The sequence below is a fragment of the Chiloscyllium punctatum genome, chromosome 42 (assembly GCF_047496795.1).
Source record: "Chiloscyllium punctatum isolate Juve2018m chromosome 42, sChiPun1.3, whole genome shotgun sequence".
NCBI classification, from domain to species: domain Eukaryota; kingdom Metazoa; phylum Chordata; class Chondrichthyes; order Orectolobiformes; family Hemiscylliidae; genus Chiloscyllium; species Chiloscyllium punctatum.
The window spans coordinates 150,267-164,509 of NC_092780.1; the positions used below are offsets into that span (position 1 = coordinate 150,267).

The 14,243-nt window shown below is 40.6% G+C and overlaps 1 protein-coding gene across 3 annotated transcripts in view; it reads left to right on the top strand.

Moving 5' to 3' along the window:
- Positions 1–14,243, top strand: part of coasy (CoA synthase) — a 90,149-nt gene that overhangs the window by 47,333 nt on the left and 28,573 nt on the right. For all 3 annotated transcript variants that reach the window (XM_072561138.1, XM_072561140.1, XM_072561139.1), the window contains exons 5-6: positions 986–1,175; positions 13,158–13,222. In XM_072561138.1, the coding sequence (XP_072417239.1) occupies positions 986–1,175; positions 13,158–13,222 (255 nt within the window). The remainder of the gene's footprint in view (positions 1–985; positions 1,176–13,157; positions 13,223–14,243) is intronic.

A 14,243-nucleotide genomic window follows, 5' to 3' on the forward strand; every position in this document is an offset into this window, starting at 1 on the left:
CAATTTGGCTATAAAGTCACTGAAGAATGAGGGAATGGTATTTTTGAGAATGCTTATTTCCATTGGCAATAGTGCGGTTCCAGCAGGGATCAGTTTGCGTGCATCATTCTGCGCATACACAAGTGTCTGCGCAGTTCTGCGCATGTGTAACGTCATTGCTAGTCATCGTGCTGTTCTACGCATATGCCAATGTCAGCTGCCGACAGAGTGGCTTTCTGTGCAGAGAGAAACTTCCTTAGATTTTTTATTAAAATGTACTGTGTTAAATTTATTTTTGTTTCATTAATAAATATGATTTCAACCTTCGTTCAGGCTGTGCTATACTTTGCATTAGATTTTTGTGTGATAATGAGTGATATTTTTTGCTGGTCTGCTCCTAACCCCATTTTTCCCATTGGCCCCATTATTTATGTTAAGCGATTTTCTATTAAACGGGGTTTTTGCTGGAACACAATTACAGCATGATATGAGGACTACCTGTATATGTTTCAATGAGATCACCTCTCATTCTTCTGAGCTCCAGTCAATGAAGTCCCAAACTGAATTGGTATTTGCTCAATGACAATCCCTCCATACCAGGAATCATACCAGTGAACCTCCTTTGAACTGCCTCCAATTAGATGATATATTTCCTTGAATAAGAGGGCTGTGGAGGGCAGGTCAATGAGTATTTTTAATGCTCAATGAGAGGTAGGTAAATTCTTGATTGCCAAAGGAATCAAAAGTTACAGGGTGAAAGTGGGAAATGGGGTTGTAAAACCTATTAGCCATGATTGAATGGCGAAGCAAATTCAATGGGCCGAATGGCATAATTTCTGCTCTTACATCTTATGGTCTTATGGTGTAAAAACTGCACACAGCACTGCAAATGTGGTCTCACTCCCACCTTGCTATGTGGTAGCTTTCTGTGTTTGCCCACACCCCATGAATGAGTTTTCAAAAATATTAAAATAAATTTTAATTAATTTTATTTGCATGTTTTCAGAAAAATCTCAAAATTGCACCAGCTCCTTATGTGATTGGACTCACTGGGTGCATGGGCAGTGGAAAGACATCAGTTAGGCAGTATTTGCAGAAAATGGGAGCCACTACCATTGATGCTGATCAACTGGGACATGAGACTTACAAACCAGGAGGAGCTGCTTACCACAGGATCATTCAGAATTTTGGACAAGGTATATTGATTTCTTCTAGCAAAGCACCAAACACTACTACTGTAAGCTAAGAAATTTCTCAATATCAGAATCAACTATATATGGGATTGAATCATTATATTTTTCAACAATTATACAGAGCACAACCTTTTATCATTTACCACAGTTGCTAACAACATAGCAGCATTCAGGACTCTTGCATTTTGTAAGATTCATCAATCTGAATGTGTCCCTAAAGATGCCATTACATTTCCTGATGGTGGTTATGACCCATTTATTACAAACCTAAATAGCAGAAGCATCATTTACTCTAATTTTCTTTCCTGCTGCATGGGTCTCCAAGTTCCTTGTGCAACAGCGACTTTCAGAGCAAGTGCAGCCACTCTGCTTAGGGAGAATATTGGGCAGAAGCCATTGTGATAATGGGGTACCTTTTTGTTTGTCTGGTATCTTCCAATTCCCATAAATCAGGAACAGGAATCAGTCACTTGGTCCCTCCAGACTGCTCCACTGTTCAAGAAAATTATAGCAGATCTGATTGTGGCATTAGCTCTACTTTTCTTGTAGCCACCGACCACCCATCATCTCCAGTGCCTTCTGAGGCAGAGAGTTTCCAAGTCTTAGAACCCACTCTGAGAGAAAAAAAAGAGTCCCTTTTGTCTGTTTCCTGAATAGTTAACTGCTAATTTTAAAACCATGTCCCTTTGTTCTGGATTAACCTCCAGGTGACAACATTATTTCCATGGAGAAAGTGAGGACTGCAGATGCTGGAGATGAGAGTCAAAAAGTGTAGTGCTGGAAAAGCACAGCCAGTCAGGCAGCATTCGAGAACCAGGAGAGTCGACGTTTCGAGCATAAGCTTTTCTTTGGGAATGGACATTACCGATGAAGAGCTTCTGCTCAAAATGTCGACTCTCCTGCCCCTCGGATTGTGCCTGATCGGGTGTGCTTTTCCAGCACTACACTTCTTGACATCATTATTTCCATGTCCACTTTGTCAAGACCATTCAGGATAACCTTTAGTCAAGTCACACCTTGTTCTTCTAAACTCTAGTGAAAGCAAGCTCAATGTGTCCAACCTTTTCTCATTCCAGACATAAGACACAAAAACAGATTGGGCCACTTGGTCATCGAGTCTGCTCTGCCATTCAAACATGGCTGATGTGTTTCTTAATCCCATTCTCCTGCCTTTTTCCCATAAGCCTTGATCCCATTACCAATCAATAACCAACCATTATCTCTGTCTTAAATGCATTAGATGACTTGACCTCCATAGCCCTCTGCAGCAATCAGTTCCATAGATTAACCACCCTCTGGCTGAAGATATTACTCCTTATTTCGGTTGTAAAGGGCTGTCTCTTCCCCCAGGAGCTACGTTCTCGAATCCTAGTCTTTCCTACACGTGGAAACATCTTCTCCACGTGCATTCTATCCGGACCTTTCACTATTCTCTAAGTTTCAATCATATCTCCTGTCATCCTTCTAAACTCCATTGAGTACAAACCTAGAATCTTCAACCACTCCTGATATGACAAGCCATTCATCTCCAGGATTGATTTGGAGATGCTGATGTTGGACTGGGGTGTACAAAGTTAAAAATCACACAACACCAGGTTATAGTCCGACAGGTTTAATTGGAAGCACTTGCTTTCGGAGCGCTGCTCCTTCATCAGGTGGTTGTGGAGGACACAATTGTAAGACACAGAATTTATAGCAAAAGTTTACAGTGTGATGTAACTGAAATTATACATTGAAAAATACCTTGATTGTTGTTAAGTCTCTCATCTGTTAGAATGACCATGTTAGTTTCACTTCTTTTTTTATGTAAATCTCAAAACTTTTTTTAAAAGTTACATTCTCAGGTTAACTGTAACAGTTAGTGTCAGCCCAGATAATGTGTTGAAGGTGTTCGCCCCCTGTGTGCTATTGTCTGTGTCATAATGTTTAGACTGATTCTAATCTAAAAAATGAGTGAACAGAGTTTTACTTGGATTCATGCAGTTTCTGAGCACAGTACAATGTAGCTCTGCAAGTACAAATTCACCCCACAAACATATATGTGTATGTGTGCATGTGGGTTTGTGTGTGTGTATGCCTGGCACAGGGGGTTGTGTGTGTTTAGTGCAATGGTGGTCGCCTGTAGTGTGACATGAACCCAAGGTCCCTGTTGAGGCCCTACCTATGGGTACCGATAGCTAAGTTCGGTACCCATAGGCAGGCCCTCAACCGGGACCTTGGGTTCATGTCACACTACAGGTGACCACCATTGCATTATACACACACACACAGTCCTCTACACACAAACACGCACACCTACACAGGCACTCCTACACGCGCGCGCGCACACACACACACACACACCCTCTCACAGACTTAGACCCCTTTACACTCACGCACACGCATATACACTCTCTCACAAACACTCACAACCCCCCACCCCAGACGCACATGTGACGCGCGTACACACACACACAGACACACACACACACACACACACACATGTGCGTGCACCCACATGCACACATACACTTTGTGGGGTGAATTTGTACTTGCAGCGTTTGTATCCCCAGGATCATTCTTGTAAACCTAGTAAACCATTCTAGTGAACCTTTCCTGAACCACCTCCAGTGTATTTGTATCCTCCCTTGAATAAGGAGGCCAAACTGTACAACGTATCAGGATGTAATCTCATCATTGTCCTGGAAACTGAAGCATAGTATCCTTGCTGTTATATTCAATTCCTCTTACAGTAAAGACAAGCATCCTGTTACCATTCCTGCTTACAGTTCTTTACCTGTATTCTAACCTGATGACTCACACACTAGAATTCCAAGATCTTGCTACACCTGGGAATTCTGCACTCATTCTTTTTAATAATACTCTTGATATGACATGGAGACACAAAGCAAACAAAATCAGCCTTTCTACCTCCATATTTGCAACACAGTAACATTAAACTGTCAAAGATGCCAAATAGTCATTCTCGTGGTTTCTAATCAGACTTTTGAATAATTGAGCCCAGACTTTGCAAGTAATTAATTTCCAGACACCAGTTTTGTGTCTTAAACAAAAGACTGAAGAATTTATTAAATATAAAATAACATTTAGCAGAGAGAAACTGAGACCCCATTCACAGAAAAAGCAGAGAGACATAAGGAGTTAAGGAATAAATAAAAGAAAATAACACAACGAGCCAGATTACTCAAATGGTTTTCACGATATATTGTTTCACAGGCAAAAATGTGGATTCCTTGGCTGCTTCTCTGAAATGGAGATCAGGGTTATCATCTCAGTTCACCCAGACAAAGGCAGCAAAACTTCTAACTCAGCTTTTCACTCTTGTGGTTTCTGGAAGATGGTGGAGCAAATTCGGTGGAGAGTTTTCAAATGTTCATGCTGTCTCATTTACATCCTAAAACCTTCACTCAGAAAACATAGTTCAAAAAAAAACTTTAAATCTGATTTTGCCTTGCTGGACTGACTGTCTCTTCCTGGGACTTCCATTGCCATTCATTGTCTGCCCTCTGCTTGAATGTAGGGACTCTTACAGACTTGCTGGAATGAGTTTCCAGGTATTGCTGTTTTTTTTAATAGCCAACTTCTGCTATCTGTTTAAACATAGTGATCTTCCTGGAAGTTGCTGTGTATATTAAAACCTTTTTAACCAAGGTTCAGCCTGCAGTTAGCCCCCAGGCCTGGCTTCTCCAACAAACAGAGCATGTTAGGTCTCTTCTTTTCCTTTTAGCACAAGCTGTCCCAAATGCCACCGGTCATTTCTAGCTCATAATTCAAAATTGATAAAAGAATAAATTAAAATAATGAAATATCACCAGGAGTACTAACCGTCTACTTTTTATTCTCCCTGCTAAAGTTAACAATTTCACATTTTCTCATTACTGTCCATGTCCCACAAGTGTGACTGTTCATTTCATTTATCTGTCTGTATGCTTGTAATGTCAGCTTCATACCATACTTTCCTATATTTGTGTCATCTGCAAATCTAGCCATTAAGCCTTCAATTCCCTCCCAAAAGTCATTCACATAATTTGAAGGACAGCACAGACCCCAGCAGGACTTCACTGATCACATTCTGCCAATCTGAAAAAGATTTTATGTATACTTTGTTTTCTGGCAGCCAGTCAATCTTCTGTCCATGCTAATATGTTCCCCTAATCTATGAGCTCCAACTTTTCTTGATAATTTTTTATGTCGAACCTTGTCAGTGCCTTCTGGAAATCCAAGAGCCGCACATCACCAGGAACTCCATTATCCACAGTTCATGTCATTGGATCAACAAATTCCAATAGATTAGATACACTGAATTTCCCTGTCACAAAACTATGCTGACTCTTCCCAACTACATTGGGTTCATTCCAAGTGCCCAGTTATAACCTTCATAATGACAGATTTTAAAAGTTTCCTAATGACAGATTTCAAGTTGATTGGCCTAGAGTTTCCTTTTTTTTTTCAACCTCTCTACTTTCTTGACCAGAGGGGTTATATTTCTACTTATTAATCGAATGAAACCTATCAGAATTTTAGAATGTTAATACTAATGCAAATACGACATCATTTCCTACCTCTTTTAAGATCCTAGAATGAGGCCCATCAGGACATGATGGACGGTGTCATCAACAGTGCTATCAAGCAGCACCTGCTCAGTGACGCCCAGTTTGGGTTCTGCCAGGGTCACTCAGCTCCTGACCTCATTATAGCCTTGTTTCAAACACGGACAAAAAAAAGCTGAATTCCAGAGGTGACACGAGAGTGACAGCCCCTGACATCAAGGCCACAGTCAACCGAATGTGGCATCAAGGAGTCCTAGTAAATCTGGAATCAATGGATATTTCTACTGGTTAGAATCTTACCTGGTACATAGGAATATGGTCATGGTTGTTGGAGGTCAGTGATCTCAGCTGCATACTTGTCTGCAGGAGTTCCTCAGCATAGTTTCCTGTGTCCAATCATTTTCAGCTGATTCATCAGTGACCTTCCCTCCATAATAAAGTTATGAGTGGAGGATGTACAATCATTGGTGAACAATGTTCCGCACCATTCACAAGTCCTGAAGCAGTCTATGTACAAATGCAGCAAGATCTAGACAGCTTCCCAGGCTTGGGATGACAAGTAGCAATAACATTCGCACCACACAAATACCAGGCAATGACCATCTCCTAAAATAATCTAATTACTATCCCTTTGACATTCAGTGGTGTTACCATCACTGAATTCTCTACGATCAATATCCTCGCGGTTACCATTGGCCAGAAACTCAACTGGACTCATCACATAAACACAATGGCTACCATGAGCAGGTCAGAGGCGAGGAGTACTGTGGCAAGTAACTTAACACCTGACACTCCAAAGCCTGTCCCCCATCTACAAGGCACAAGTTAGGAATGTGATAGAATGCTCCCCACTTGTCTGGATGGGTGCAGCTCCAACAACATTCAAGAAGCTTGACAGTGTCCAGGACAAATTTGATCATCACCACATCATCAGACATTCATTCCCTCTACCACAAAGTAGCAGCAGTATATACTGTCTAGAAGATGCAATGCAGAAATTCACCAAAGATATTTAGCACTTTCCAAACACATCACCATTTCCATGCAGAAGGACAAGGACAGCAGATATATGGGAACACCATTACCTACAGATTCTCCTCCAAGCCACTTACCATTCTGACTTGGAAATATGTCACTGTTCCTTCACTAGCTGGGTCAAAATCCTGGAATCCCTCCTGGTGGTCCCTGAATGTGCTGCTCTTGAAAGCATTCTATGAATTCCTCCTCAAGGCTGCTATTATCAATCTGATATGTAGATTAAAATTACATAATTAATGCTGTCACTGTCATAAGGACCAAATATTCCTTCTTCTTTAGTTGATCCTACATTAAGATTATTGTTTGGGGAGTTTGTACTCAACTCCACCAAAATAGATTCTACATCCTGACCTCCTGAACCTATTACACTAATACCATCTTAGATTAGGAGTTGCTATTCTTTTGCCTTTGTCTAGCTTCCTATTCATAGAATCAGACAGTGCAGAAGTCTGTTCTGCCAAAAATACACAGAAGTCTGTTCTGCCAAAAATACACTAAATCTATACTGATGCCACTTTCCAATACTTGGCCTATACCCTTGAATGTTACATTTTAAATAGTAATTCAAGTAATTTTTAAAGGTTATGAGGTTTCCCACTCAACTACCCTCCCAGACAGTGCATTCTAGATCTGTATCACTGAATGGATGATATAATTTTCCTCAAATTCTCTCTCAACCATCTGCCTTTCACCTTAAAAGTGTACCCCCTGGTTATTGACCCTTCAGCTAAGGGGACTAACTGCTTTACATTAGCCCTGTCCATGCCCACCATCATCTTATACACCTCTATCACTGTAAGACCATTAAAGAAAGTAACTGTAGTAGTCATTTGGCCCCTTGAACTTGCTCCACCAGACAATAGGATCATGGCTGAACTGCCATTTCTCATATCCACTTTCCTGTGTTTTCCTGAGCAAAGTGTCCCAATCTGTTTAGCCCTTGCTCATAAGACAATCCTTCCAAACCAGGGATCATCCTAGTAAATCTTCTCTGAACTGCTTCCAATGAAATTATATCTTTCCTTAAATAAGGGGACCAAACTGCTCACAGTTTTCCAGATGTGGTCTCACCAGCCCTTGTACAGTAGGAATATGACTTCCCTACTCTTATACTCCAATGGTTTCCCCCTCAGCCTTCTCTGCTCCAAAGAAAATAACACAAACATTGGCAGCCTCTCTTCAAAGCTAAGATGCTCCAAGTAGATAACATCCTGGACCCTATTCAATACAATCATATTTTTCTATACTGCAGTGACCATATCTGCACACAGTACTCCATTTGTAGCCTAAACAAAGTACTGTACCGCTCCAACATAACCTCCCTGTTTTCATAGTCTGTGTCTTTCCTGATAAAGACGAGTATCTTGTGTTTCTTCTTATCCATCCTATTAAGCTGCCCTGCTTCTTCAGAGATCTATGGGCAAGAACTACAAGATCCCTCTGTTCCTCTGAGCTTCCTAGTGTACTGCCATTCATTGAGTACCCCCTTGTCTTCTTACCTCGTCCCAAGTGCATCAGTTCACACTTACCAGTATTAATTTCCATCTGCCACTGATCTGCCCATTTGCCCAAATATAAGGAAAATTCTTTATATCTTCCTGTAACCTAGGACCTTCGTCCTCACTGTCAATCATACAGCTAATCTTAATGTCATCCTTAAGTTTACTAACCATCCACTCCCCTCAAATATTTTCATTTGTATCATTTATGTATATTACAAACAAAAAAGGGACACAGCATTGATCCCTGTGCTACATCTCCAAACTCACATTTAGCTTTCTACTGCCTACCTTTATCTCTAGCCACTAAGCTAACTTTGTATCCAACTTATCAAGTTACTTTATGAACATAAAACATAGAGCTGTACAAGCCCATGATATTGTGCCTAACATGATGCCAAGTTGAACTAATCCCTTCTGCCTGCCCTTAATCCATATACCTCCATTCCTTGCATTTTCATGTGCTTATCTAAAAGTCTCTTAAACACCCCTACCTTATGTGCCTCCACCACCACGCTTGACAATGCATTCCAGACTCCTACCACGCTCTGTGCAAAAACTTACACCACACATCTCCTTTGAACTTCACACACAACCACACCCGCCAGCTTAAATGCTTGTCCCCTAGTTTTAGCCATTTCTCTGGGAAAAAGATTCTGACCATCAACCCTATTTATGTGTGTCTAATTTTACAGACTTTATCAAGTCTCCCCTCAGCCTCTGCCACTCCAGAGAAAACAACTCAAGTATTTCTAGCTTCTATTTCCAATTCATACCTTCTAATCCAGGCAGCATCCTGGTAAACCTCATCTGCATCCTCTCCCAGGCCCCCACATCCTTCCTGTAATGTGGCAACCAGAATTGAACGCAGTACTTAAGTGTGGCCTAACCTTCTTGGGCAACCTTCTGCTTTGACTTTTTTCAGAGTTCCGCATTGGACCTTGTTGAAGGCCTGACTGAAACTTATTCTTCTTGAATGTCATAAGCCCTCCAATATTCAGAACTGGATCCTTATCTTCCTGCAGCCATGTCTCCATAATGTCTGTGTGATCAAATTATTAACTTTGCTATGAATGTTACATGCATTCAGATTCAGAGCTTTGATCTTTATTTTTATAACTTCTTGTCTTGACTGATGGTATATTTTTAAGTTCACTTTTTCTGACTTTTCCTGCCATTTTCTGACATTAATTTTCCACATTAGTATTTTGCTCTTCTGCCTTGACCCTAGCAAATACTCCTGCTTAATCCCTCACCTGCCCATGTTTTATTTAGTTTAATAGAGGCTGTGCTGCACCTGCGCTGTTTAATCATTCAGTAGCATGTTTCCTTCTCATCACATTTTCCATACAACTGTTGCCTTAATCAGGGTTTTTCCAGCGCACTGCATTTCTTATACCTCATTCATGAAGGGTTGTTGTGCAACAGTACTAATATAATGGAGAATTATTTTCACCAGGTTACTAAAATCAGTAGAAATTTTATGAACTTTATTAAATATCAATTAGTTTTGTTTCCCTTCTACCTTTTCTTGATTTATCTTTGTTTCACTCCATAGCTCAACCCTCATTCAAGCATCACAATATGACAGGATTGCAGTCTCTTGTAAGGTTGGCAACCTATTATTGTTTCTGTTCTTTCTGGAACAATGAATTTCTTTCTTGTGGCACAATGAATTTGTCCAGCAAATAAGTGAATCATCTCGGCTGAAATGTAATAATTCAGATTCCTCTCCTGTGTTAGCTGATTGTAGGCATAATAGTAGAATAATTGATAGAATTGTGTTCATTGCTTTGGGCTCTCTGCTACAGACTGGATCTTTGTAGGCCAGTGAACCACACAAATTGGTTGAAGACCTCAGATGGAGGCTGAAATGAATCACTCTCTGATTTGTTTCTAACCATTTATCACAGCTGTACCTTTTAGAACTCTTCTCAACTGGGTAAGTAGTAGCGCTGCTGAACCAGTCTTGGTAATTGGCTTTGGAGACCCACATTCAGAGTACATTCTGTGTTCTTGCCATTCTCAGTGTTTCCTCCAGATGTGCTTCAATATAGTTTCAAGATTGCACTGATATGGGCAACTTTTTACAAGCTCTCTACAGCAGATCTTATTCTCATGCACTAACAGGTTCAAGAACAGCTGCTTCCCTGCCATTATTAGACTGCTGAATGGATCACTCTACCTTCAAATAATATTGACCTTGCTTTGTATACTTCTTGTGCAGCCATAACCTTGTACGCCTCGCTCTGTCTAAACATCCTAAGATCTGTATGTCCTTGTTTGTTATGATCTGCCTGTACTGCTTGCAAAAAAAAAGCTTTTCACTGTACTTAGGTACATGTGATTACAATAAATCAAATCAACATGGAAGAGTACTGTTGCATCAGTCATGGGGGGAAAGCAGGAAATTTCCTACCCTTGTTTGACCGGATGCCATGAGATTCCGTGGAGTAGATAATCAATGTTAAGGATTCTGAAGGCAAATCCTTCCTGGGTGTATGCCACTGTGTCACCACATCTGGAGGCTCTGTCCTGCTAGTGAAGCAGAACATACCCAGGGATGATAGTGTTTGGGATATTATCTGTAAGGTGTGATTCTGTGGTGACGACTATGTTCAGGCCTTGGTTTGACTAGTCTGTAGGACAGCTCTCTCACCAGCTCCTAGATATTGGTAAGAAGGATTTTGCAAGGTCGAAAGGGTGTTTTAATTGCTGTCATTTCCAGTGCTCAGGTCAATGCTGTTTGATCCATTTGTTTCATTCTTTGGACTTTTGTAACAATTTACTACAACTGAGAGACTTGCTAGGTCATTTCAGAGGGCAGTTAGGCATTGACCACATTGTTTATAAAACATAAAACATTGAACATAGAAAAGTACAGCACAGAACAGGCCCTTCGGCCCATGATGTTGTGCCGAGGATTATTCCTAATCTAAAATAATATAACTTAACCTACACACCCTTAATTCACTGCTGTCCATGTCCAGCAGTCACTTAAATGTTCCTAATGACTCTGCTTCCACCACTGCCGCTGGCAACGCATTGCATACATTCAAAACTCTCTGTATAAAGAACTTACCTCTGACATCTCCTCTATACCTTTCTCCTAACATCTTAAAACTATGACCCCTAGTGCCAGTCAATTCTGCCCTGGGGATAAGTCTCTGACTATCATGTCTCTATCCATGCCTCTCATTACCTTGTGTACCTCAATCTGTTCACCTCTCTTCCTCCTACTCTCCAGAGAGAAAAGTCCGAGCTTTAGTCAACCTCTCTTCGTAAGACAAGCCCTCCAGTCCAGGCAGCATCCTGGTAAACCTTCTTTACACCCTCTCCAAAGCCTCCTTATCTTTCCTATAATAGGGCGACCAGAACTGGACACAGTATTTCAATTAGGTAAAAATAATGACTGCAGATGCTGGAAACCAGATTCTGGATTAGTGGTGCTGGAAGAGCACAGCAGTTCAGGCAGCATGCAAGGAGCAGTAAAATTGATGTTTCGTCGATTTTACTGCTCCTTGGATGCTGCATGAACTGCTGTGCTCTTCCAGCACCACTAATCCAGAACACAGTATTTCAGTTATGGTCTCACCAGGGTTTTGTAGAGCTGCAGCAAAACCTCGCGGCTCTTAAACTCAATTCCCCTGTTAATGAAAGCCAAAACACCATATGCTTTCTTAGCAACCCTATCCACTTGGATGGCAACTTTGAGGGGTCTGTGCACTTGAACACCAAGATCCTTCTGTCCCTCCATAATGCCAAGAATCCTGTCTTTAATCCTATATTCAGCATTCAAGTTCGATCTTCCAAAATGCATCACTTCACTTTTATCCAGGTTGAACTCCATCTGCCATTTCTCAGCCCAGTTCTGCATCCTGTCTATGTTGCACTTCAGCCTACAATAGCCCTCGATACTATCAATGATACCTTCAACTCTTATGTCATCGGCAAATTTACTAACCCCCCCCTCAACCTCCTCATCCAAATCATTTATAAAAACTACAAAGAGCAGAGACCACTCACCACTGACCTCCAGGCAGAATACTTTCCATCTACAACCACTCTTTGCTTTCTGTCAGCCAACCAATTCTGAATCCAGACAGCCAAATCTCCCTGTATCCCATACCTCCTGACTCAATGAATGAGCCTACTGTGAGGAACCTTATCAAATGCCTTGTTGAAATCCACATACACCACATCCACTGCTCGACCTTCATCGACCTGTCTCGCCACCTCCTCAAAGAACTCAATAAGATTTGTGAGGCACGATCTGCCCTTCACAAAGCCATGCTGACTGCCTTTAATCATGTTATGCTTTTCCAAATAGTCATAAATCCTATCCCTCAGAATTCTTTCCAAAACCTTGCTGACCACAGACATAAGACTGACTGGTCTGTAGTTGCCAGAGATTCCCCTATTACCCTTCTTGAAAAGAGGAACAACATTCGCCTCCCTCCAATTGTCCGGTACGACTCCCGTGGAGAGTGAGGAAGCAAAGATCTTTGCCAGCGGCTTAGCAACCTCCTTTCTCACTTCCTAGAGCAACCTAGGATTAATCTGGTCTGACCCTGGGACTTATCAATCTTAATGTTTGTCAAAATTTCAAGCACATCAACTTCATCAATCTTAAGTGTCTGAATGTGGTCCAGTCTAGTGTGAGATAGCAGATTTCATTCACCGAAGGACATTAGTAAACCAGATGGGTTTTTATAACCATTATATAATTCTACTCTTTAAGTTGACCCCAATTCCCATGCAGTTACACAAGCAGGCCATCCTCTGATAAATATGCAGTAACTCAGTAGATATACACTTACTAAGTATTTTTTTCCTGAATTAACAGGAGTTCTATAGTTACTTCATACGCATTATTCTCATGGTTTCACTCATTACAGATATTTTACTGAAAGATGGAACAATTAACCGAAATGCATTGGGAAAGAACGTTTTTGGGAATAACGTAAGTACACGCTATAGAATTTTCCTAAACTTACGTGATTATTTTCAGCTGATGCTACTTGTTAGAATAGTCCGAGGAATATACTATTGAAATGTTGTCCAGTGTAGCATGGTGTTGGAAGATGTTTTATATCTTTGCTAAAATGACCTTTATTTTGAGGGTGAAATTTTAAAACATTAACCTTAGTTTATTTGTGCATTGTATACTTCATTGCTGTCATTGGTTGACACTGGTTCACTAATGTCCTTACCTGTTCTGGTCTACAGACTACAGTAATCTGGTGACTCTGAGATATCCTGTGGGCATTTATGTCCCAGGCAGTGACACCCACATTCTGCAAATGGATTTAAATAAATTCGAGGCAGATTTCAAACTACATCCAAAATCTAGATTATTTTCCTGGAAACCAGAATCACCTTCCTTCCTCAAGACAAAATATTTCAAATTGCAATCTAACAGAAATCCCTAATTATCTATCTAAAACTGCTAAAACCTAGACCGAAATGTTCTTGACTAACTCAGCACTTTTAGATCAATCTACAATGTAACATGGGGCAAGACCACACTTAAACCTCCCTCATGATATTGGAGTATTCAAAATCATGGTGCTTGGAACCCATATTTTATAATTCCTTTTAGACTGATGCTGTTTTAATTGAAACTTGTTGAAACTCAATTTGTTAGTAATGTGGTATGGTTAACTGAGTTGGTCTTTCCCTTTGGTGTAAATTGCCCTAATGAAAGACAATGAAGCACTTAGACTATCATTCCTTATCTATTAGAATTCCTGTAAAGAAATAACTTTTTTTTAAGTAGGGAGGTTCTCATTTAGTTTTAGGATTTGTTCATGTCCAGCATGTGTAACTTTGAGTTATGTTTGAATTTTTCACTGTAATGTAGGAGGTTGAACGATGATCTTTATAGAGGTTTATAAAATCATGAGGAGCATAGCCATGTTGAATAGCAAAGGTGTTTTCCCTTGGCTAAGGGAGTCCAAAACTAGAGGCATAATTTTAAAGTG